A 25,236-nucleotide genomic window follows, 5' to 3' on the forward strand; every position below is an offset into this window, starting at 1 on the left:
CACCCCCCGCCCTCACCCACATCCCCGTTCTCACCCACCCACCCCACGCCGGAGAGCGCTCCCGTCGCGGCTCCGCGGCACCGCCGCCCGCCCTGCGCGCCTACCTGCGAGCCGCGCCCGCGCACAGCGACAGCATGGGGGGCGGCGCGGGGGGCGGAGAAAAGGAGGAGGAGAAAAGACCGGAGGAGGCAGGACGGGCTGCAGAGAAGAGGAGGAGGCAGTACGGAAGGAGAGGCTCTGCTCCCGCGCCCGCCGCCCTCCCGCCGCCGCGGGCGCAGCGCTCAGCCCCGCTCGGCCGCGGCCCGGCGCATCCGCTTCCGCCGCCTCCTCACGCCCCGCGTCCCTCGCAGCCGGAGGCAGCGCGGACGCGCCGCACCTCACCTCGCACGGTAAGGGCGATGCCCGTCCCCTCGGCGAGGGGGCGAGGCTGGGAGCCGCGCAGCCCGCGGTCCGTGGGGCTCGGGCCCGGCGGCTGGGGAGGGGCCGCGCCGGAGCGGAGCTGTCCTTGGGCCCGGAGGTGGCGCGGGGAGCGAGCGCGGCCACCCGCGCTGTCCCTCGGGCGGGCAGCGGACCCCGCTGAGCCCGGCCGAGCATCCCCGGCCGGTGGGCTTCCCGGCTTTCCCCGGCCCCGCCGCGGGATTATTCGCCTGCTGTGGGTTTGGCCGCACGCTGGTTTGGCCGCCGGTTGTAGGGAGAAAATGAGGTAGCGAGAGCAGGTCCTGATCTTGCCAGTCATTTAATGCTGTATTTTAGAGCCGCTTTGATTGGAGAACTGGATAAGGTTGTGTCCTTTTAAATCAAATGGTTGAAGGAAAAATAACTTGAAAAGTTGTGACTGAAATTGTCCTCCAAGTTACGTAACTCCCAGATGATGCTGAATGGAAATTAGACTGAGCCAGTAGTGTCACTAATCACAAGTATGCACTGAGGTCACAGTGTTCCATTTCTTTGTCCAAAGCAACAATAAACTGCTCACAGCACCATGTCACACCACGGAACACCTTTTATGAAAGGATAACACCATGTCACACCATGGAACACCTTTCATGAAAGGATAATAGCGTGTCACACCATCAAGCACCTTTTATGAAAGGATAATACCATGCCACATCATAGAATACCTTTTATTAAAGTATAATAGCGTAGAACACCTTTTATGAAAGGATAACACCATGTCACATCATAGAACACCTCTTATTAAAGGATAATAGCATGTCACACCAGAGAACACCTTTTATGAAAGGATAACACTGTGTCACACCATAGACCAGCTTACACTGAAGGATAACACCGTGCATATCACACTGTAGAACATCTTTTATTAAAGGATAACACCATATCAGACCATAGAACATCTTTTATCACCTAATGATGTCATAAAACAACTTCTACTGAAGTATTTTTTTCTTTATGTCATTACATTTATCACAGTGGCTTTTTGATTGATTTTGACTTCAGCATGTGTGTCTCTCCTACTTGCAAGTGTATATGTAAAGAAAGTGCAAACCATTAAAAGAAAGCTATAAATGAAAAATAAGTTGCTAAGTTATTTTAGCCCTGGTGAACTGGAATGCTTTTCTGCTGATAGCTAGACTACATGATTGTAGCAGTTTTCCCTAATCCATGCAAATTCACCACTTTTTTTAACATCTCGTGTTATTGGGCTTTCTGATGAAGGATTAGGTTTTATATATTGTGTGCACTTCTTACTGAGGTTACTAGGAGGTTGAAATACTGTAGGGATTAGTTTTCTAAAATAAGAGATTCTGTTGTTTTTAAGACAGAAAACAATTTCAACATGTCATCAGTCAAACGCTTGGTTTATGCAGTCATCCATTTCTTGAGAGAACAGAGTCAGATGGATACTTTCACTCCAGATGAGCAAGAAAGCTTGGAAGGTAAGCAACAAATGTGCTTTCAGTTACTTTTATTTATATGTATAAATACATACATATATGTGTGTGTATGTATATAATACCTGCACAGATGTTAAACTCCTTTATGTATAATATCACAGAAAGTAACTGGAATGATGTAAATGCCACCAAATATTATTTGCAAATAAGACCATGATCCTAATGTTTCTGAGAGTATTAATTGTAAGACAGCTCTCGTTTATAAAGTATTATAAAGCTACAAATGTGTAGTGCCTTAATTTGAGCAACAAGTACTATAAAAGACATCAGTTGCAGAGGTCTTTCCCAATCTGAATAATTCTATGATTCTCAGTTAAGCAGTGCTATAATGCAGACAGTGGTAATGACTTCTGTATATGTATCACAAATTTCTGCTACTTCTTTCTCTATTTTAGTTTGCTTTCTTTCTTTATTTCATTTCTGTTAGTAGCTCTGGTGGTTACCGGGGAAGTAAAACAATTACTGTATTGGTTTTGTTTTATGAGAAGAACTGTTTCCTACGTTCAAGGACTTTATGTTGTTTGTGAGGTAAAACAACATCCTAAGAAAATAAGATAAATGCTTTGCTTTTCTTTTTCACTTGAGTATTGGCTCCAAAGAGTATGTGGTAGTGGATATTTTCAGTATGGTCTAACTTCTACTATACACTCAAGTGCATCTATCTGTAGATATACTCTCTTTGTATTTCTCTATTGACAGATACTCACTAGGTCTTTGTAACTTTGTAGTATTTGATATTCTCCTTCATACTGCTCTTACTCCTTTTCCCTAATTACTGGAGACTTAATGTCAGGTGGTATCAGAATGTGGAATTGAGAGGAGACTTAATACTGCAGTAAGTTTTTCATAGCATCTCTTAAAAAGGTCTCTCTACTGTTTCAAGTGGTCTTTGGTTGTATCCATCAGCCAGAGGAGGAATTTGGAGGGAGAAATCTAGGACCAGCAGTGCAGCTGATCACTGAGTTCTGTGAAATCTTAGGTATGGAGACACTTTGCTGAGATGCAAAGCAAGTCCTGCTTCTCAGAGGCATAAATTAAAAGATAAACCTGGAGTGTGCTTCATTCTATTATCTACTGGCTGTCCAGTGTAGTTGTTCACCAAAATAAACAAGAAAGAAAGCTTTGTGTCATTATGTTCAAAGGTTAGTCCCAAAGGAATAAAAGGCACAAGATTTGGTTTTATGTCAGAATCTGGAGCATTTTGTACATTTGAAAAGCATTAGCCATCAACAAATTTAACTTGTGTCAGATTATGATGATGTTCATCTGATGAAAGAAAACAATGTTTTTGGAAGTCATATATAATAGAGATGAGGAGATTTACTTTTGCTTTTATAATGAAACTGGTAAACATTGGGTTATGGTTGAAAATTTACCTGATAACATGTCTTAGAGCAGCCTTAGGCAATGTGTTTATGAAAGAATCAATTTTAAGATTCACTTTTCTAAATAAAAGATATTACAAAACCTCGGTTGTGCTTAAAAGCCAATGCAAAATTTACCATTTTAATATAGATCTGAAATCCTATTTTTAGGTTTGTGCTCTGCCACAAGCATGGTACCATATGCTATGTGTTAGAGGAGAAGCGGCAGGGATTCTGCCTCCTAAACAGACTAATTTTAGTTGTGCAAGATATCTTTAGTGCATGTACAGTAGCAATAGACAAATCTAACTCACTGAAGTATTTAATGTTAGGTGTAGACATAAGGGATGAAAAGAATTGACTGATAGTTTTTGTTGGTACCTTATGTACTTACTTGGTGTCTGTGAAAAGACAAAACACTATATGATTAAGTGGCTGTGCCAATAAGTAATTCAGACTGTTCCTATTTTCCATAAAACAACAAAAGAGATAGAACATCACAAAAAAAAAATTTGAGCCTTTATAAAATACAAGTCTAGGGTTTACTCATACTCAATGATAACCTGTATACTGCATGTTTGAATTATATAGAAATGTCAGTGAGTGTGTGAATTTCCTTTAGGAGTTTTGTACTTGCTTGATGAATAAAAATACCTTATTTTGAGAAAGCAGAATAATTGGAAGGTAGACCAGAGAAATATATTCCCTCAGTATCTAGAGCAGTGCTCAACTCTTTTGTATGAACTAGAAACTTCCCTTCTTCCGAGTTATATTTTAGACTGTGTTTAAATTGCAGTTATTTCTCTTTCCTGTTTACAGGGTGGAGATTTTTTTCTCTGTCGCTCTCTCCTTCTTTCTTCTTTTCTATAGCACCTATTTCTTTGGGATTAAAACTAAAACTCTCTACAACATACCCAAGGCTGTGATTTTCTTGTTACTTCTATGATTGATATACCACAACTATTTTCTGTAAGGCAGTGTTTCCAAAACAGGAAGGCAGTGGATGAATGTAATACTTGACACGGGTAAGATTATATGTAAGATGAAGCAAGATGACAGCAAGTACTAAGGAGGCCTCAGCAGCCCAATTAATGCTCATTATTCAGCCTGTGTGTTGGCTGTGGTGCCTTTGTGTTGCTTGGTGATGCAGATTTGTGTTTGGGCTGTACAAGTCCTGGAGCTTTGTGGCACTGGGTTCCAGCATAGCCCATTGCTGGCATTGTCAAATAATGGGTGTTTGTGTGAGCCCCAGCTGTTCAGCTGGAAAGTGGTTTGCAAGGTGGTCACTTCAAGCTTCAGCCACCACCTAGGTGGATGATGGTAGAGCTAACTCGGGAGAACAGATAACTTTGGCCTTTGATATCAGACCTAGGAAAAATCTTAGGTGAACAGCTCACATGGTGCATCAAGTCTTTCCCTGATAATACTGAGCTTGCAGCATTTGACAGTTGGATAAATGGGATAGCAAGGTGCTGGCAGTCTGGCCTCCTGAGAAACTTTTCAGGCAAAATCCAAGTTTCCACTCCTTTACTGGAGTTGTGCTTTTGTGTAGTGTTAAAACAGGGTAGTTACTGATGTTGTCACAACTTACTATGTTTTCTGATTTTAAAATGTTTCTGTTTAGCAATGTTTCTTTCTCTATGTGGGTTTCTTTTTTTGGCTTGAATTTAGCCAGTGGTTATTCTAACCAATTGAGTCATCCTACAAGAGGTCCTAATTTTATCTGTATATATCACATAAATTTTGTGATAGAAGGATTATAAATTCCATTTTCCACTTAAAGTCAAAATAGGGGAATTCACAGTACCAACTAGTTATTTGATGAAAACACTGAGTAGTAATAATACTATAGTCAGAAGAGTTTTGCTTACACATAATGTGCCCTGCTGCATTTTGTGAAGCTCTTCTATATCATAGAGATTTGGTGTCATAGATTTGATGCCTTGAGAAAGATAAGGGATGGGGGGTGTAATTTAAATTTATGCTAAGCTGTAAATGAGGAAAGGCATTTCGAAAAGGGAGTGCCTTTCAGTAAAAATAAACTGGCAGGGAAAATTAGTAAGTAAACTACTGCAAGTGGCTTCTTATTAAGTCATATAAGGAAAAATTATATGTGTTATTTCAATAATTTTATAATCAGCCTAGTAATAAAAAGTACTATAAAAGGTTTATATCTATTTCAAAATTCAGCATAACCTGTGTTTACAAGAATTAAGTTTTTCACATAGCATAACTTCCAGGTTTTACAATCTCTTTTACAAATTTCTTCCCCCTTCCCCCAACCCCTTCCTACCAGCTGTGACATAGAAGAGAAAAACTGGCCTTATAGTTGTTAACGTTTTGTAATTTTACTTTTCTAATTTTGGATCAGTGTTCAGTCTGTAATGCAAATAATAATTCAAATTATATTTATTATATTAACATTGGATTGAGGGTAAGTTTAAAGACTAAGAATTTGCTTTACTGATGCTTAATTTTAATTCAGATACTCTTGGTTGTCCATAATCTGTGTTAAACCCCCCATTTTTCTGTTCAAGCTAGGCTTTACAAAGACCCTTCTTTGCTCGTCCTCAGTTTTCAGTCTAAAACTTTTGGATTATACATATTAATAAAAACATTGTACTAGGTTCTTAAGATTATAGGGGAAATAATTATATCATTTGCAATAATTTAACTCTGTGTGTGTATACATATATAGATATATGTATGTATGTATACAGGCTGCCACTGATCTTATTTTGTCTAAAAATATGAGCATGTTTAAAACTTCAGCTAGGGATATGGCTCCACATTTTTAGTTTTACTGTGAGTGTATGAGGTTGATTCTTACCACATGAAAGTATAGAACTGTGAAAGGATATTGCAGATATAGACAAAGTTTTGTGATTAATGCAGCATTTGATTAATAAAGTATCTTCAATTAAATACATTTTTTCCAAAAAAAGATAAGATTAATAAGTATCTTTCCTTTATTCTGTACAGTAAACATGAGCCATTTTCTTCCAGCTGTTCTGGCACACAAATATATGCCAGTTGTGTGCTTTGAGGTGGAATGTGTGATACATGGACATTCCTGGTTGTGTTATGAGTTGTGGTGCTTTTCTTAAATCACTATATTTTTATATTTTAAAAAACTTTAAAAGACTGAAAGAGTTGAAATTAAATTTTAAATTGGTTTAAATATAATGCTCAAAGTATGTGTGGATTGTGTATATCTTAGATCTTTTTTAGCAAGCTCATTCTGTGGGGATCATGTAGCCTCTTCATTTTTTTTTTATGTTCCAAGGAGCTGCTTTTACTAGTTGAATAAGGAAGTGAGTCACAGCTTTATAAATAAATTAGTGAAATATACTTATATTGAGAAACTGGTGACCTATGTTATTAATTTTTTTTTCCTGTAAGTTGCAATTCAGTGTCTGGAGACTGTGTTTAAGATTACCCTGGAAGATACTCATCTTGCATCCTCACAACATTTGATAGAAATGTTCACAAATTCTATTCAAAAGGTAAGAATTTAATTTAGATTCTAGAGTTACTCTGCCAGTATGTGCTAAAGTTTCATATTGTATATGAATACAAGAATATTAAAGTGCTGTATAGGTCAAAATGATGTGAAAACTCAGGGAAAATACAAAAAACCCCCTACATTTCTATAAAAGCTAGCATAATGTGAATCTCTGGAGCCAGTGGGAGGAATTAATTTCAACTAGACAAGGAAAATTCCATATAGAAAACTACTGAAGAGTGGATGCCTCATTCTCACTTGAAGTTTTTTATTCTTCAGTTAAGCATTTTTGCAATTCCCGGAGATATGTGCCTGACGTAATTTTTAGTTTGCTGATGTATCTCACTTCTTTCTGAAAGTTTTTTATAAAATTAGGGCTTATATATTAAAGGAAAATAAAAAAATCTTGTTTTTTTTCCATACAGAATGACATGCTGCCTCTCTCACATTCTTTACCAGAAGGTGTTGTAAAGGCTGACCAGCTGAAGGATGAAGGTTTGTAATAAAACCAGAAATAAAATGCCTCATGTTCTTATTACATTTTATAGTATAATGATAGTATAACAACTGGGTACCACACACCCCACAAAAAACTTTCAGCTTATAGATTCTCCAGTGACTGCTATGTCATAAGAGGGCTAGGTGATTTGTTCCATCTGGGACCAAAGAAAATAATGTTTATTCTCTTCCTGGCTCTGCAGGTTGCTTAAAATCTAAGGAATAACATGTAAAGTTGGAAACACTCCTAAGTAGCAGAAGCTTTACAGAATGAACAGCTATTGTTGGCTGTTTGTGCATGGAATTGTTATACAAGTTTCTATTCTTTTTCAATTGGGTATGTGATGTCAACCATTGGTAAAAAGCTGACCCAACAGAAGCCAATGGAAAAATTCTTGTGAACTTACTCTGGTTAATACTTCACATATGTGAAATTATTTGTGTGCTTTATAAAAATTGCAGACAAGCCAGTTGTTTATTTTCCCTTTGGCAGCTGTTACTGCTGTTCTGTGAGAAAAAGCAGCTGTACCATAGAAGTCACTAATGCCACCTAAGAAGGAACCCTTATTATTTCCCCTCAAAAAGAAGGGGAGGGAAATGAAAAAAGCATGTAGCACTGATAACTGTTATAAATTGTTATGGATTGATACTTTATGAATCACATTGTTTATGATCTGTTAGATTTTCAGATAGTTGAGTTTTATAGGAAAAATAAGTAAACTTCTAATTGCAAGGCAGATACAATCCTCTCAAAATTTCCATAATGTGGAAAAAGTGCTACTGTTTTTTCAAAATGAATTCCATGTCTCTCTTATTTTAAAACTGGTCATTTATAATCATAAATGCAGTCTGCTAATGGCTCTGAAATAAGTTTTCCTAACTGTTGGAGTTGCTCATTAGCTCTTTAATTCTGAAGATGAGATCTCAAACATGGTTAGGTCACAAATGAAAATGTGTTAGTCATTTGTAACCTTCCTGTTGTGTATGCTGGCTTTTTGTTTTGCTGTTACTACCAATTCATGGAAAATGAAGAATACCTCTTGGTCTCAGTATTAAACTGTAGGAATAGTCAACACTTTGCAGGTGTGGGTGTTACAGCACTTTTAAATCTCTGACTTTGGTCTTTCACAGTCCACAAGGGTCTGTGAAATAGACTGAGGAAATGAAATTAGTGTGTGCTATGTGTTAGTCTTCTTGTGGTTTTACCAAAGTAATTCCATAGCTCTACTGAAAAAAAACTGGAAGGGTCTAAACTTGGTAACAAAGGACCAATTAGAGTGGCATCTGTCAGGGGCATTAGTAAGCAGTTTTGAACTGTTTTAAATGCCTCTGGTAATTTCCTATATTAAAACTAAAACTCAGTGTCCTCCTTTCTCTGTTGTTTTGATCTTCCACATGTTCACACACATTATCTATCACCACTATCATGCTTTTCAGTTGCAAGTATTTTCTAGCCTGAGTTAGGAAATAAATTAGATAACCTGGGGAAGTCTGTTTGATGTTTTTCTTCTATAATATCATAATTCTATAACTGTGATTTCCTCATTTCTATCTGTATGCCCTTAGCAGTGGAATAACTTCCCTCACCTTTGATGCCAGCAGCCTGCTCCTCCTCTGGTTTCAAACCAGCCCTAATCTTTGTAGATTTTCACTAATGAATGGCAAAACAAAATCAGGGAACTGAATTTTCTTTCTTGGTAACCAGGAAATAATATACACTTCAGACTACTCAATACTTGAATTTACTCACCTAACATTGTATATTATTTGGCAATTCAGCTTAGTGTAAGATGTGTAAGAGCATAGATTATGTGCAGGTTTGTATAAGGTAATGGTGGCCTGATTGTAAGAAGACCTGTGTTTTATTACCACAGCATAATTATTACAAGAGGTAGTATTTGCAGTGTAGAGGACACACATTCAGGAGTATAACAATTTGTGTAATTTCTTTGTCTTAAGAATTTTGTGTGTCATTAGAATAATACAGTTGATTTTCCTTATCTCAGCAGAATTAGTAGATCTAGCTATTTTTCTGTTTTCCTTTAGCAAGGTTACAGCTGGAGAGATAGTATCAGTGCATACCCTTCTTGTTATCTATCTCCAGCTTAGCCTTGTATCCCTGGGTCATATTCAGACCAGTATCAGATATTCTAACGTTGATAGACATTGATGGCATTTTTGTTTTAGAGGAACACTAACTGCTGCAATTTTGCTGACTGCAGCTAGCTTGCAAGGCTTTTTTGTTTGACAGTACAATTTAGTGTACAGATCTTTACCTTAGAACAAAGGAAAGCTGCATAAACAGTGGGCCTCTAGAAACAAGAAAGATGTTGTTACATTCTGCATGTATTTTGAAGATATATATGCAAGTACAGTTTGAGTTCTCACTGGAAGGGACTGCTTACTATAATTACAGTCTAGTATAGCAGTATTACAGGATGTGATTTTGTACTTCTTTGATGATACTTTGTTACATAAATCTGATTTTATTCACTAAGCTCTTTGTGTTCACAAATAAATGCAAGTACAGTTTTTTCAGTCAGTGCAAGCACTGAGGATTTGCTCCACAGTCTTGCTTCCTCTCGGAGATAAACTGTTGCACTGACCAAACTTTTCTAGCCTTTGCTTACGCAGTTACCTACATCAGAAGTAACTTACTGGCCTATCCCTTGACTTGTTTGTTTTAGGAGAAGGTTTAAATACTTGGCTGAAATACAAGAAGTCAGTGAAGTCTATAATTTTCCTGACCATTTCTTGACATTTCTAGGAAATCAAGGCTTCTATAGGACCTAACTGGCCAAAAATTAATCGTAGCATGACCACAGACAAGTTTGGGCACTGAACTAGGGTTTTTTACTACTGTGTCATCAGGAAAGAGAGAAACTACCAGGATTGCCTTGTGCTGGGGACAAAAGAATGTGTAAGGTGCCTTTTGCTTTGAAAGACCTTAGTACAGAATTTTCTGTCCATAAAGAAATTACATAAATGTTTCTGGGTTTTTTTCCACTGGACTTATAATGTATAAAATGTGAAACTTTGTTACAAAGCAGAAGTTCTAAGCTTCCTTGGTGAGAAATTTTACTTCTGAATCCTTTTAGATTGCTTACGCTATACATACTTTTCATTATCTTAATGAGGTAATTATTTAGTATCACAAAAATGGGGCTTATGTGCTTAGTTTTACTTTTTTTTGATTTTTTGGTGTTATTTAGACAGTTACTAGCAAGTTGTCAGGACATATAAAAAAATGAAATTTAAACATCAACATAGGATACTGGGCTTGCAAATATAGTTAACTAGAGTGGAACTGCAATTACAATGACACTTCTCAGTGAAGTGATCTTTCCTTAACAGCAGAAACTAGCTGCAAAGTCTGAAATACCAAGATGAAAAGAGGAAGGATTCTGTGTTGTACTGCAATGTACATAATAAACTTCACAGACATAGTAGATATATTTATTTACATATGACTTTTCTGTTTAAAAGAATGTATATCCAAAAAGTGCAGTCATATCTCATTTCTATAGATGCTAAAAGGTAGCTTCTCTATTTCTTTCATAAAGAGCTCTCTCATCTAACTACATACTGTCTCATCTAATTACTTAAGAACTTTTTATAATTCATTTCAGGTAATAATCATATGAAGGAAGAAAATTATGGTGCTGCAGTGGATTGTTACACTAGGGCTATAGAACTGGATCCAAACAATGCAGTCTATTACTGCAACAGGTAAACCCAAATGATACACACATTTCATTCCTAGACTTTGTTAACATCATTTCAAAAATAAACTGTGAAGCAGATCAGAGGCTAGAAATCTGTTGTTAGATTTGTAAAATTAGAGTGAAAGTGAGCTTAATCAGCATATCTGTATCAGTTAAAATTAAAATGGGCTTTAAAATTACTTACAACTCTTCAGATAAGGTATTGTGTGTGACAAGTTGTCTATATTAAATCATAATGTAGGCTGTGATTTCTAGCCTGCTGAGAGTAGTAAAAGCCTTTTTCTCTGGTGTTCTAGTGACTCAGCTGCTCTCTCTATCTCCTTGAGTACTAGCTACCTCTGGCAAAAAAAACCATCAATGCAGGAATACAATTTTGGAGATTTCAAGCATTTTGTAAAATGCCAGTTTTTTCATGTGTGACCTATTGAAAAATAACAATGCTGCTGTGACAGTTTTCTTATCTAATCTCTTCTTTACCATCATGAAAGAAGAAGACAGTGATTTGGCAGCAGGTGATCTTGAAGAAGGGCATGTTAACCTAGTCACAGCTGTCTGCTCTTGCAGAACACTGCTTGGAAGAGCAGCCAAAAGCAAAAGCAGTCCTGACTTTAGGCCCTACTGGAATGAGCCCACCTCCAGAGTGCCTCCACTATTAATTAAAGGATATAGGATATATTAAATTAAGTGCTGTCAATCTGGCCTTGTGGCACTGTACCTGCTGGATTATGCTATTTTTGAAGCTCTGCATCTGTTGCTCCAGCATTGTTTGTGATAAATACAAATGAAAGATTCAGCATTTAAAAGGCAAATTTAAAGAGAAAGGAAATTATGCAGTTTGCTAATGTTTTGCATATTCAGGATAGCAGTTGAAAAGTGTAAATCATCTATATTCCTTGTGAAAACTGATCATGAGTCACTTTATGTATAAAATGGAAATATCAGACCAGATTCAAAAGCTTCCTAAAGTCACTGGAAGTTTCTTCAGTACAGGCTTAAATGTCAAAGTTTTAATTAGCAAGAGCAGAAAAAATGTTCGTGTTGCATCATCACATACCACATTTGTGACAACCAAAATATATCTCAATGTCAGTCAGTACAGTATTGTATGTAATTATTTAAAAGAAAACAGGAGCTGTTTGGAGCTTTGTGGATGATAGAGAATTTCAATAAGTATATACCTTATTCTTATCTTAAACTTCTTTGGGAGCCATGGGGACACATGGCATTCAGTGGGATTGCTTTTTATCCACAGCAGTACAAAAAAGAGTGGGCGATATGCCTTCAAAATTTTAACTGGCCATGTAAAGCTTCTCGTGAACATGGAAAAATGTTTTCTGTTCAAATACATGTGAGAACAAATATTGCCCCTGGCTTTTATTTATAAAGCTTCACTGGCATCTCTGGAGTTGGACAACTGCTTAACAGCCCAAAACAGTTAAGTAGTCCCATTCAGAAGACATTTTAATCAAAGTCAGAAAAACACATGCAATTTGGAGCTAATCACACAACAAAGGATTCTTAATAAAATAGATATGCTTTATGCAATGAAAATATTGTAATTTCTACTGCATTTTTTAACCAAGGAAAAATAAATGAGAGTGGCTTGAAACCTGTCATACTGGTGAAGTTTTTGATTATTAATATGTTTCATTTTAATTGTGTCACATTAATCTTATTTAATATGTTCTTTTTCATTTGGTCAAGTCTTTAATCTTATTGTTTTAATATCTGCAACATTAAGTATTTCTCCATTAAGAGATGCAACTGTAATTTAGTAATGCAGAGGTTCTAGAGAAATGTTATTGTGATTTACCTACAAGCTTGAGATGACTTCTAAAATCCTGAGCAGGGAAAAATCACAGCATTCCTTTGAATGGCTGTAAAATTAAACTTCTTCTGGAAAACACCAATTTTATAAAATATTTCTCCATAAACAGTGATTTTATATAAACTACTACTTGACAGTTTCACTTATTGTAATAGGTTTTTGTATTTATTCTATGCATAGTCATATGCTAGATCTCAGACAATTCCTTAGAATTATTTGTCCTTTGTGTCCTCAGAGGTGAGTGCTGGTTCTCCAAAACCGTAGTCTAGCAATGCACTTAGGCACATACCTAGTTTATAACATTTTCTTGTCTTACTTAATTAAAGAGAGTTAAGCATAACCTAAATAGTGAATGAAAACTCAGTAATAAGTCACAAATGTGTGACTATCTAGGCTTGGGGTTTGGTTGTTATGGTTTGGTTTTGCTTTTTGTGTGTTTTTTGGTTGGTTGGGGTTTTCTTGACAAAGCTTTATTTCCTTACCATCTTTCTCTCAGGGCTGCTGCTCAAAGTAAGCTCAACAACTTCAGGGAAGCAATAAAGGACTGTGAGAGTGCCATAGCAATAGATCCAAAGTACAGCAAAGCATATGGAAGAATGGGGTAAGCTAATAGAAATTGGAGTAAACACTGAAGACCCATGTGTACATTACCATGGATTTTCTGAAATATATTGAGCCAGGTTGTTTTATTCATTTACAGAACATTGTTGTGTAAGTATAGCAATTTTCTGAAGATGACCCTACCAGACTGTCAGCTCTTTTTATATGTGGTTGATACCAGCATTTTCATCAGATTTCATTAGTTTTCAGTTTTTTCCTTTCAATTCATCACCTTGCTGGATTTAGCTTAGGAAGTAATTATGGGGGTTTTTTCCTACCTCCTAACTAGTTAAAAGTAATAAAAATTCTGCTGTTGGAACACTGAATCTGTTAATGATGCTGTTAGAGAACAGCATTGGGGCTTCACACTAGCAGGAATAAAGCCTTAGTTTTTCTGTTCAATAGCTCTTTGGAAGCAGATATTTTAGCAAGAATAAGCTGTGTCTCTTTGGCAGGTTTTCTCAGCAATGTCTGAGAGATTAACTGTATAGCCTCTTGAGGGTGGTTTTAAGTGCTACCTGAAAGCAATGTCAGGAATGCTCTAACAGGCTGTTGGTTTGAGTGAAGGGCCATTCTTCCAAGATGTACAACTTTGCATTTTCAATAATTACGCACATTGTAGTAGTGGACTTAATGCTGCATATGTCTTTTGAGGTTATATTTATACCAGTAAATTAAAAAATGCTTGGGATTGTTTGTTGAGTCAGTTGGCACAAAATGGCTTATGTCCATGTTATTAAAATTTACCTTGCAGTATGGAGTAGCCACATCTAAACAACCTAATGCTAAACTGCGCTGGTGTGTATTATACAGTTCATTTTACCAATACCACCTAGACTAAGGAGCTTTTGAAATGATAAATTGATTTCAAAATTTTAGGTTGAATTGTTTTGTTTCATTTAACTCTCCTTAGATTGTTTCTTCATATAGGACAATCAAAACTCTTTTGATTTCACTGATACGGAGGGATGCTACAGGCTGATTTAACTGGAGATTATTTTAGAGTTTTGGGTGTAAGACCAACGTTCCTTTGATACACACTGAGAATGGGACCATTCTCAGACACATTTTGAGCTACAAGCCATTGCTTAACCCAGCAGATGAGTAAACATGTGGCGTAGGCTGAATGAGGAAACCATGCTTGTTTAGTAATAAGTGAAAATCCCACTCCCATGCCCCCAATGTAGAAAACACCTTCTCAACAAAAAGTCCTTACGAAAAAATGTGGTCTCTAACTGCATTATGGAGACTTGCCAGTTTTTCTAAGAATCTGACAGAAATTCTTTGTATGTTACAGAAAGATGCAGAAATGCCACAAATATACAGAGATGGGAGCCATTTTAAAGTGGGAATATCAGTTAAAGGTGGTATTGCCAGCATGATCCTGAAAGACCATTTGTCTGGGTAGGAGGTGTGAGGAAAGAAATTGTCTGCTGTTCTTACTTGTACTGTGCGCCAAGAAACTTTCTCTGTAAAATACTTTTTCTGTAAAAAGCACTATTGCATCACAGAAATAATGGGTTGCATTTCTTGTCTGGGCAGAAACTATTTTGGCAAGTTTATGAGCCAAAAGGGCATTAAGTCCACTACTACAATGTGCTTGTTTTTTATGAGGGTAAATGAGTTAAGAGAGAAAAAACTAATATTGTGTGGATTCCTCCAGGAGCAATATTGAAAATTCCTGGAGTTTTATACTCTTACTGAGAGCGATGACAGTCATGGATGTATCTAAAACACTGAACTTGTTTGCATAAGACAAAAGACCAAGGTCCGTTACCAGGCATAAGCACAAGCCTATCAACCTATCAAGGCTGTGTAGCTCAGCATCAGGTGAACTGAAGTACTAAACAGCTGAATGTGGGCTACACAAATCTTTTACAAAATGTGGAAAAGATATAAATTGAAAATACTGTAGCAGATAGAATTGAAACTGCAACCAGATGGACTTCTGGAATAGTTCAAAGAAATATTGTATTTTAAACATAGTAGCTAATCAAATTTGAAATAAAATACTACTTAGAAGTAATAGGTCTGTCCTGTGCTCTCATGAGCTGCTGGAGCAGTCTTTTTCAAAACATTAATAGGCTTCTCTGATACAAGGTTTTTTTACAGCATTTTACAGGTATTACTACTATGCTGTATAACATTTGTCAAGTTGTTGAAGTACAAGATACAAAAGGAGAACCCTTACATTGATCCTGAGAGAAAAATGCTGAAACTTTTAGGTCCAATATTTTAAAATAATGAAAATGTTAATAATAAAAGTAATTTTATATAAATGTATAAAGACAACTATATAATCATCAAACATATTCTATATTTAAATATTTAACATAGTAATTATTATATTAAAAGTACATGTTTTTAAATATATATAAAAATAAACAGTATATTTGTGGGTCCAGTTTCTTAACATTGCATAACTCATATTAATAGTATCTTTGCCCTACCTAACCATGTAAGCTTCTAAATAATCTCTTAGGTCAGAAGAACTGGAAAAAACAATCAGAGCTTATGCAAAAAGGCACAGATGCTGGATCCAGCTTGTGCCGTTTAAGTGACTAAGTCACTTGATGATACCAAGGAGTTTTTAATGAAACTTGCATATATATGAAACAGACAATGCAAGATGTGGTCTTGAGAGATCTCCTCCTCTACAAAGCAAGTGCTTACACTAAACAATAGTACCTGTTTTAATTAAATGGTCAAGCTAAACATTAGTTCAGATACTATTTTACTTAGAACAGAAAATATATCATTAGCTTTTGATAATCATTTATGTTCTAATTAGAATTTCTTTATTTCACATTAGGTTGGCACTGACCTCAGTGAATAAATACGAAGAAGCAGTTACCAGTTATCAGAAAGCACTGGATCTTGATCCAGAGAATGACTCTTACAAGTCAAATTTGAAAATAGCAGAACAGAAACTAAGAGATGTGTCCAGTCCGGTAAGTTTGCTCTGCATCTATTTATTTACAATAGTTTAAACTGGGATTTTGTAGGAAACTTAGCTTCAATTGCAATTTGTTTGTAGACTGGAACTGGACTGAGTTTTGACATGGCAAGCTTGATAAACAATCCTGCCTTCATTAGTATGGTGAGTATATCTCAAGGTTTGCATTATCCCATTTTAAAAACTGAACTTTTAAGAACAACTCTTGTTCAATAACAGAAGCAATTTTAATGAGTATTATTATAGCAATGGCTTTATTACACTGAGTTTAAACTTTTATACATAATTTTCCACTCTAAACAAGAAGTGAAGCAAGCATCTCCAATAATGCCCATGTTATTTCCTGCTGATTGTCTGTTATTTATAGAAAACCGCACACATAGGTTAGCTATGCTGTTTTTATGTATGCTATGACAGAAGGCTCTTGTCAACAGCATGATGAAAATTTCTTCAATTCTCCACAGAACAGTTAACAATGATACAAGGACTAAAGCAACTTTTCTTTGGGAGAACTATCCAAGAGACCTTTCTGTTCTTACTCTTTCAAATTATCCCTAATAACCTTAAGAGTTAAAAAAATGAATATAAATAGCATGTACTGCATTCTTATGTTCAATACAATAACAAATTGTGTACTCCTCCCTCAGTATAGCTCTTTTTTTTTCCCACATAGCTTTCTTAGCTAACCAGAATTAATTAACTTTGTAGAATGGAATTTGGAGAAAAATAAACAAAAAAAAGTCCCACACAAAACAAACCCCAAACTTACTTTAAGAAAGCAGTTAAAAATTTACAAGCCCTCTTGTAGCTTCAATGGAACAGCACATTTCAACCAGTGCTTTTCTGTAAAGTGCACTGCATTCAGAAGAGATCCATACATCTGGTTTGGTAACATGGTCCAAATAATAGAGACAGTAGGCAAGGAAAGAGGGAGCAAGTTCTGTGATGGCATTCATGATTAAATAGCACTGCATCTCTGTGTACTACTTCACTAGCGACATGATGTACTGAAGACAACCTCAGTCTGTTTAGAATCGATGATGTATGGAGCTGGCTTTGGGGAAAGGATCGATTACATTGTTTCCAGAAGATGCCTGGTCAACTAGATAGAACACTGTGCATTTATTCAGGAAAAAATGAGTTGTTTTCCCAAGGTGTAGTTACTTGGTTTTTTGTTAAAGTGAAAAACTGCCTCACTTTCTGACCTTGAGAAAATTGGTTGTAGCCTCAGTTTTTGGCCCCTAAACTAGATAAGGCTTATTACTAATGGAAGAAACTACCCCTATATTGAGCACAGAACTGACCTGCATGTGACATTTTATACATTTTATATCTAATTATTAACTAGAGAAAAAAGTTGATTTATTTTTGAGTTATCTATATATGTCGATATATTGAGCAATAAAATTAATACTGGATATATCTGATTTTTTTAATATCTTTAATACGATAGAAGCACATACTGTGTTTTGTCTATTGGTGGTGCATTCATACAGACACTGATTTTTGTAGGAATTACATTACTAACATTGAAAAATCACATGTTTTTTTCTATAGTATCAGTCCATAGACACCCTTACACTATGGTAAAAGCAATATAATTTTAGAGGTATCTAATGAATGAGAAATTTAAATAGCCTCATGCTTACTACAAAATAAGAAGATATGCAGTTACCAGAGAAGATATATGTTACCACAAAACCATGCTACAAAGTAAGTCCACACTCCAGTTTGATCCGAAATATTTGTGGCCATAATCTTAACTGTTAATGCCTGGTACTAATAAGAGTTGCAAAATTAATTTATCCAGGCTGAGAAGTAACAAAATACAGACTTTTGTCCAAAAAGTCCAGTAGAAAACATTTGTCCTTGCAATTCTTCAATGTTTCATGTGTTTGTTTAGTTTTCTGGTGCTGGGTTGTTTTATGTTAAATGGCTTGTCATATTTTTCATGTCTGAATCTATAACCACTATTTTTTCTTTAACACATAATTTGTATCAGCTTCATTTCCATGAAATACATTGCTGTAGTGGTTCTTTTTGCTCTGCATGTAAACTTAATTTTGTAATATAACACAGCATGTGGGTTTTTTCTGCATGATTTTCTCAGCAATAGCCAAGTGGTAAATATTTTATAATTTCAGCCATATGTTGTCTATTCTAGGCAGCAAGCTTAATGCAAAATCCTCAAATTCAACAACTGTAAGTATTAAAATGGGGTAGCATTGAAACAAATGTCTTAAGATGTTTGAATTAATAAAAGATGTATAGTACTTATAGCTATAATTTTGACATGCAGATGTATTACTGAAAAAGTAATTTTATTTTGCTTACTGCAAAGTGTAGCTTCTTCTTGCAACTTAGTTCCTCTCAGCAATTCAAAAAAGAAGTGGGGCTTATTGCCTACAGTAAAGGTCCCTGCACACCCCAATACAAACACTGTGCTAACTGTTCCAGGATGTCAGGGATGATGTCAAATGCCATTGGTGGCCCTGCTGCTGGGGTTGGTGGCCTTTCGGATTTGTCCAGCCTGATCCACGCGTAAGTAAGAACTGCATGGTTTTCACTGTCACATTTGTAGTAGGATAACTGTGCAATATCTATTTAAAAGGGTGCAGTGTCAAGGGAATTATACTGTGGTCTATTCCCACTGTTTGTTATTAAAACAAAGAACTCGAAGACTTATTTTCCAGGGCTGTGTTTGTTTGCTCCATACATTTCCATCCGCTGGAATGACTGAACTGCTGTTTTCAACTGGAATGACTGAACAACTGAGCTGTGCTCAGCTTCACTTTCTGGTTCTCATACATTGTTATTTTCTAACACCACTTAGTAAAAACATTCCTTTAAATCTTTTAAGTACTTCTACATGTGCTATCAAATTCTGTGGATAAATTTACTACCTCTCAGATACTATTTGGGAAAGCTACAGCTCTGGCATCTCTCCATTTAGATGAGGAATGTTTCAGGGAACTCAGGATAACTAAGAATACCTTCACAAAATCCAGGACCCAAGGCTTTTATACTATAAAATTATGATATCCATCTGGAAGGATCTGCAGAAAACCATGCATTTGCTTATATTCCAAGATCTCTAATAGGGCATACAATTTTACTTTATTTCAGCATTCTAGCCAACTCCAAACTATTTTTATGTTTCACCTCTTCAGGGCAAAAGTAATTTATGATTTACATCACAGACAGAAACATCTAACTGCAGAAATTTAGGACTATTTTCATAAAAACTGTACTATGCAGACATCTATAAAAATGTGGCTTCCTTCAATCTGCACTGTAGTTTGAATGAGTCTTGATAGTTTGCTGCTTGCACAAAATGTAGAACAGAGAGGACAAGCTAGGCTTTTAGTGAAATACTATTTTTTAATTCTCTTTTATTAGTAAACAAGTGTTATGCTTCTCTTATACACAGAATTAGTCTCTGCTATTAATTTAACTCTTAAGCTACAACTGTTATAGATAGATCTGTTATTACTTCAGTCATGCAAGATACAAAAACTTGATAGTATGCTTGCTTTCAATTAATGACAGATTGTTCACCAGTAAAAGTCAGCAGCTGCATACTGGATTTCTAGAACCATTAACATAAAGTTGCACTCCAACTCTAAGAGCAGTTACTTTAAACAGAGTGGATGCTCTCAAATAGAAAAGAATAAATTACTGGAGCAGATGTGTTATTTTACCATAAAAGGTAATATATTTTGAAAGGTGATACTTTACTTCTCTATGTTATCAAGTAGAATACTACTAAAGAAAGAAAATCAATTTATGACCACAATCCTGTTTGGAGACACTTTAACCAGATAAATCAATAATACTGCAAATAACTTAAGACTGTAAATCAAGATATCTTTAATCTTAATTTCAATGTTGTGCACCTTTCAGCTGTATTGGGATATCCTTTTTTCTTACAAGTGCTGCTTTCACTTGCTTAGTTCACTTAAAACTGTTCAACACAGGGGGCAGCAGTTTGCACAGCAGATACAGCAGCAGAATCCTGAGCTCATAGAGCAACTGAGAAATCATATCCGGAGCCGATATTTGAGTGGCAGCACTGAAGAACATTCCTGACTTCAATGAGTCATATGAATTGGAATGATGTAGAACCCCAAAATGTATACCATAGTTAGTAGCAAAAGCACCATTGTAACTCTTCTGCTTGAATAGAAGACAGAAAATTCTTTGTGTGTGTTTGCAAACAAGAATAAATCTGGTAAACTGATCTCTTGCACATAACTTGGAACATAGCGTTTATGTATAGTTACTCCTCTGAAAATTAATATACTGAATAGGTGGTTTATCAAAATCCTCAAGCCCAAATTATTTCAGTATGTGCATCAGATTGACCTCCAGGGCTACTGAGTGGGGAGGAATTTTGTAGTGTGCTGATCTCGCCTAACAGCTACTTCTAAAATGATAGTGTAAAAGATGTGTTTACTCATATGGTGAGAATCATGACAGTTGTACTCCTTTAAACAGTATTGAAATACTGAAATATTGAAACAATAGTCCAGCCCATCTGATGTGCCCTTTCATAATGAGTATTAAGTAGTGTTGGAATAGAGACTCATGATTGAGAAGTCTGTTTCCTTAATCCTGGGGAGGGGCTTTCACGAGTAACAGGAAATACTTTTCAACTTCATTGGCTGGAAGAGAGGGAGATGACTGCATATGAAGTAGTACCACACATTGTAGAGAAAGAGAAGACAGTAATTTTGTCTAGGATTATGCACAGAAATCAAAATGGAACTTGGCTTGGGAAAGGAAAGAGAAGTTGTAGGGTTTTCTACTGCCATGTATACCCTCATGTCATTATGGTAGCCCTGGAGGTCAGAATTATGGCACTATGTTCCTAGGCATGGCAAGCTGTATTACATTCCGTATGTATGCAGTATTTAATACAAACTTAAAATTCTTAACTGTAATAAGCTAAAACTGAGCCTGTGACTGTACAAATAACTAGTACTGAAAATTTTAAAAAAAGAACTGCCTTAGAAGGATTCTTTTTCTATTGTGTGATAAATCACTGGCTTAAACAATTGGGGATTTTTTTTAATTATAAAATGATGCTTATATAGTCAAGTTAAAGATTTTTTCGACTCTATAGTATTTGTTTCTTGCTCAGTTAATATTACTCTTGCAAGACTGCTGCTCTTCTGTATGTCAAGTATGTTAACTTTTTTTACTCTGTTTACTGTTCATACTGCTTTCTGATACAAAGTACACTTGTTCTTAGCCCAGGGATGTTCTCAACACACTTTCCTCTTCCTATATCTTAATTAATTTTAGGAGCTTACTTTGAATTCTTAGACAGAGTGATCTCTGGTGGCCAGTCAGACTGGAGGAGGTATGTGGAGGAGTAACAATAGACTCCCAAATGGAGAAATCCACAGAAACTCCTGAACCTTAGACGTTATATCCAATTGATCTTGTGCTCATGAAAGAGCTTCTCCAGCAGAAGCAAATGCAAAATTTGGGGCTAAGTAATATATTTCATTCTAACAAATTATCGTTGTACATCTACGGTATGAATTTTACCCTACTAAACAGACAGAAAAATGCTGATCCAAGGAGAAATGAAAGGAATTGGAGAAAACATAAATCTAGGAAATCCATATTACCATCTATTGAATAAACGGGTAAAACTTAATACATGAACAATTTTAAGACATTTCACACTTGACTGAATAGCTTGCCTATGTACAGCATTAAAATGCTTTTGAAAATTCTTTCTCTAAGTTGGTGTAGCTGCTTTCTTCAGGTTGTAGAGATACTTAAGCTTTACATTAAATACCTTTTTAAATAACAGCTTCTAACTCAACATCTGATGATGAGAAAGAGAATCCATAAAGGGATCTTTTGTCAGAGGTAGCTCAGATCCTGAATCTTACTCATTCAAGGAAATTTACTTAAGTTCAATTATACTAAGTAGGACAGGAATACAATTTAGAAGAAAGATTTATGGAGGCTTGGGGTGGGTTACAAAGAGTGTACAGGTGTTACTTGGAACAGTCTGTTGTGTCAGGAGAGAAGCACTGTACCTAGTATGTTAAATGTCACATTTCCTTTTAATTCTCCTTCATATCTTCAACTGCCCAAAGTGTGTTTCACTAACTTTGACAGGGGGAATCAAAAAATCTGTGGTGGAGTGGGCAGCTCTGCCAATATCTCTATACAAACTCAAATTATTCTCACTTTGCAACAGCAATCCTCATGCAGTTACTTTTCTGCTTTGAGACAGTGTCAAGAATTTCATAAGAGTTCCTTAAGAACTACACAGTAAAGATCCAAAGAGGGCAGAAGAAGTTGTATACTTGTACTGTTCAAGTACAAGCTCCATAGCTTAATAAATTTATAGGAGAGCAATCCCCAACATTAAATGGAATGAAGTATTGTTTAGTTACCCGAAAACTACTTTTTAAGTCATCATGGAGTTGTAATTTTAATTTCACATGCTACAATATTGTTGTGTTTAGGTTTTACTTCAGATAATACAGAGTATATATTAAAATGTTAATAGCATTAGCTAAGCCTTCAGGAATGTGCTACAACTGACTGGCACAATACTAGTAAACATTCTCTGTTTCTTATGTATTAACAGAAAGGGCTTTATAGCCTAAACAAACAACAGTGAAATCAGTAACAGGAGCTGTTATTACATGCTTTTCCACTGAAACCATGAACAGAGAGATCATTTATGCTAAAGTCTGCTTTTCTTTGAATTGCCTAGATTGTTTCAGTCATGCAACATGTCTTAATCACAGGGTGTGGAAGGATGCTTTTCCTGTGCAGTAACTGCACTGTATCTTGTGCTAAAATTTTTCATCCTCCTAGATAAAGTGGTAAACCACAATCCCTGTAAATATTGCTTTAAGATCAATCGCAGTTTATCATTCAACTGAGAAAATCCACAGTTACACCTAATAGGTTTTGTATCATTACTGTTCCATCAGTGTATAAGTACGATAATTTGTTAGAGAATAAAGTATTTTGCAATCAATTGTGACCTCCTGTAACCTGCTTGCATGGGAGTATATTCTTCTAACTATGATCATAGAGACACTTAATGAAATATTCAGCTTAGGAATTGTTTCAGTTGCGCTTCTGGTTTTGTAGCAAGTGCAAAGTAAAATCACTCATGCATACTGAGATAGAACTAGTTCTGTAATTTTGAGTAGATTGTTTTATGGCAACAGAAAGTCAAATTGGCATAATGCAACTTGTCTACTATTTCTGTATCTCTCCTACCTCTTACTGCCATGTGGTTACATCTCCTTCAATTTGTGTAGTTTAACTCGAAGATATATTATAAATAAAGTTATATACTTTTTTTGTCTGTACAGTTGTGGTTTTCTGGTTTACTTTTCTATGTATCTCAAGTAACAGGTAAAGTGGATTCTTTAAATATCTGCTCATGTTGGTTGGATTTTATCACATAGGAAGGACACATTTCTAATTTATTGTTTCCTGTATGGACCTAGTCCCTTAATATACAAAGCTGGTCCTCACTTTAGCCAATATTTTAACACTGAATACTACTCTTAAAATTTTATACAATAGAGTCAAAATTAACTATGAAGTTGCTACGTGCCAACATGGTAGCTGAGAAATACAAGCTGCTGATTAGTGTCTTTAACACCAGTTTACCACATTAAACTAGGAAAGACAGTTGCCATTTTATCTAATAAATGGCTACCTCTGGGTAACCATAGATATTTCAGCCAAAAACGTTTCCAATTTTTGTCAAAACAAAGCTAGGGAAAAGCACATTGTAGTGCTTGACCAAGCCCTAAACTTCTTCCTGTATATATGCTTTAGAGAAATTAATCTAAGGCAGCAATGCAGGATGGTTTTTTTCTTTTGTTTTTTTTTTTTTTTTTCAGTCTTAAAAATCTATTTAATTGCCTCTGGGAGGCAAAGAATAATTGGCACCACCTTTTTTTAACAATAAAAAACTACCTGAGTTCTACTATTTTAGTTTTCAGTTCCCTACTAATTGAAAAATATCTGTTAACAGTGTATCCTGTATTGCAGAAATGCAGAACTTGCTCATGACAGCAGACAACTGGGACAGATTTGCTGTATTGCTTCCTTTTCAAAGACTGAGCCACAACCAACACAGTCTTTGGCTTATACTCCAATTCCTAGCTCCACATGCCTCTAACAGTGCCAGCTGCACTCTTATCTCGTGCCTTTATCAGGTTTTATTGCCTATGGCTATACATGTACCATACAAACACACTGCCATGCCAGGTACCCCATATTACTTTTTTTTTTTTTTGGATTTGGATTCCAGGAACTTGTCTGTAAAGGTCAGTTCCTTTGAACTGAAGTAGTCTTGTCAGAGCCATGATTTTAAAAGCGTTTAAACACTTAAAAAAAATTAAAATAAGAAAAAGTAAATACAAAATGGTTATATTTCTTACCAATATCATCCCTCTGTCCTGAGGTTATGTAAATGCAATATAATTTTCTAGAACAACACATTTCTCAAAGGTTTTATTTTTAGTAGATAAAATGCATATGCATGTTTTAAAATATTTGAAAACATTCAAGAAATGCTCAGAGAAATTAAATAATCATTAGCACATTTACAGCTATATGTGTTTGTTTATACTTATTTTAGAACAACTGACTGCAAATCATGAAGAAATTGGTTAAAAAAACAGTAAAAGTACAGAATTTTTTCTTCAGCTTTGCTTGATTTCTGAAGAAACTACACAGACTTGTGCAATATCATCATACTCGTATGTTCTCTTCAAAAATGTGTCTGTAAGTCTTAGGCCAGAGACACTCTAGAAGGGGAAAATATTTATTAAGAGTTGT

At 35.8% G+C, this 25,236-nt stretch overlaps 3 protein-coding genes across 5 annotated transcripts in view; 1 reads left to right on the forward strand and 2 right to left on the reverse strand.

Annotated features, from left to right (window-relative positions):
- The window catches only part of NLN (neurolysin), a 37,033-nt gene extending 36,859 nt beyond the window's left edge, over positions 1-174 (reverse strand). For both annotated transcript variants that reach the window (XM_077790113.1, XM_021534387.3), the window contains exon 1: positions 105-174. In XM_077790113.1, coding sequence (XP_077646239.1) covers positions 105-136 — 32 coding nt within the window. In that variant the 5' untranslated portion in view covers positions 137-174. The remainder of the gene's footprint in view (positions 1-104) is intronic.
- SGTB (small glutamine rich tetratricopeptide repeat co-chaperone beta) lies at positions 135-23,750 on the forward strand. The gene is given in 14 exon segments (XM_021534390.3): positions 135-217; positions 219-263; positions 265-339; positions 341-389; positions 1,781-1,898; positions 6,683-6,786; positions 7,211-7,280; positions 10,913-11,012; positions 13,333-13,437; positions 16,249-16,387; positions 16,474-16,536; positions 18,557-18,594; positions 18,850-18,933; positions 20,370-23,750. Coding segments are annotated over 14 exon segments (1,185 nt in total). The 3' UTR covers positions 20,482-23,750.
- Positions 19,754-25,236, reverse strand: part of TRAPPC13 (trafficking protein particle complex subunit 13) — a 28,221-nt gene continuing 22,738 nt past the window's right edge. For both annotated transcript variants that reach the window (XM_021534389.3, XM_021534388.3), the window contains exon 12: positions 19,754-25,205. In XM_021534389.3, coding sequence (XP_021390064.1) covers positions 25,101-25,205 — 105 coding nt within the window. In that variant the 3' untranslated portion in view covers positions 19,754-25,100. The remainder of the gene's footprint in view (positions 25,206-25,236) is intronic.

The sequence above is a fragment of the Lonchura striata genome, chromosome Z, assembly GCF_046129695.1.
Source record: "Lonchura striata isolate bLonStr1 chromosome Z, bLonStr1.mat, whole genome shotgun sequence".
NCBI lineage: Eukaryota > Metazoa > Chordata > Aves > Passeriformes > Estrildidae > Lonchura > Lonchura striata.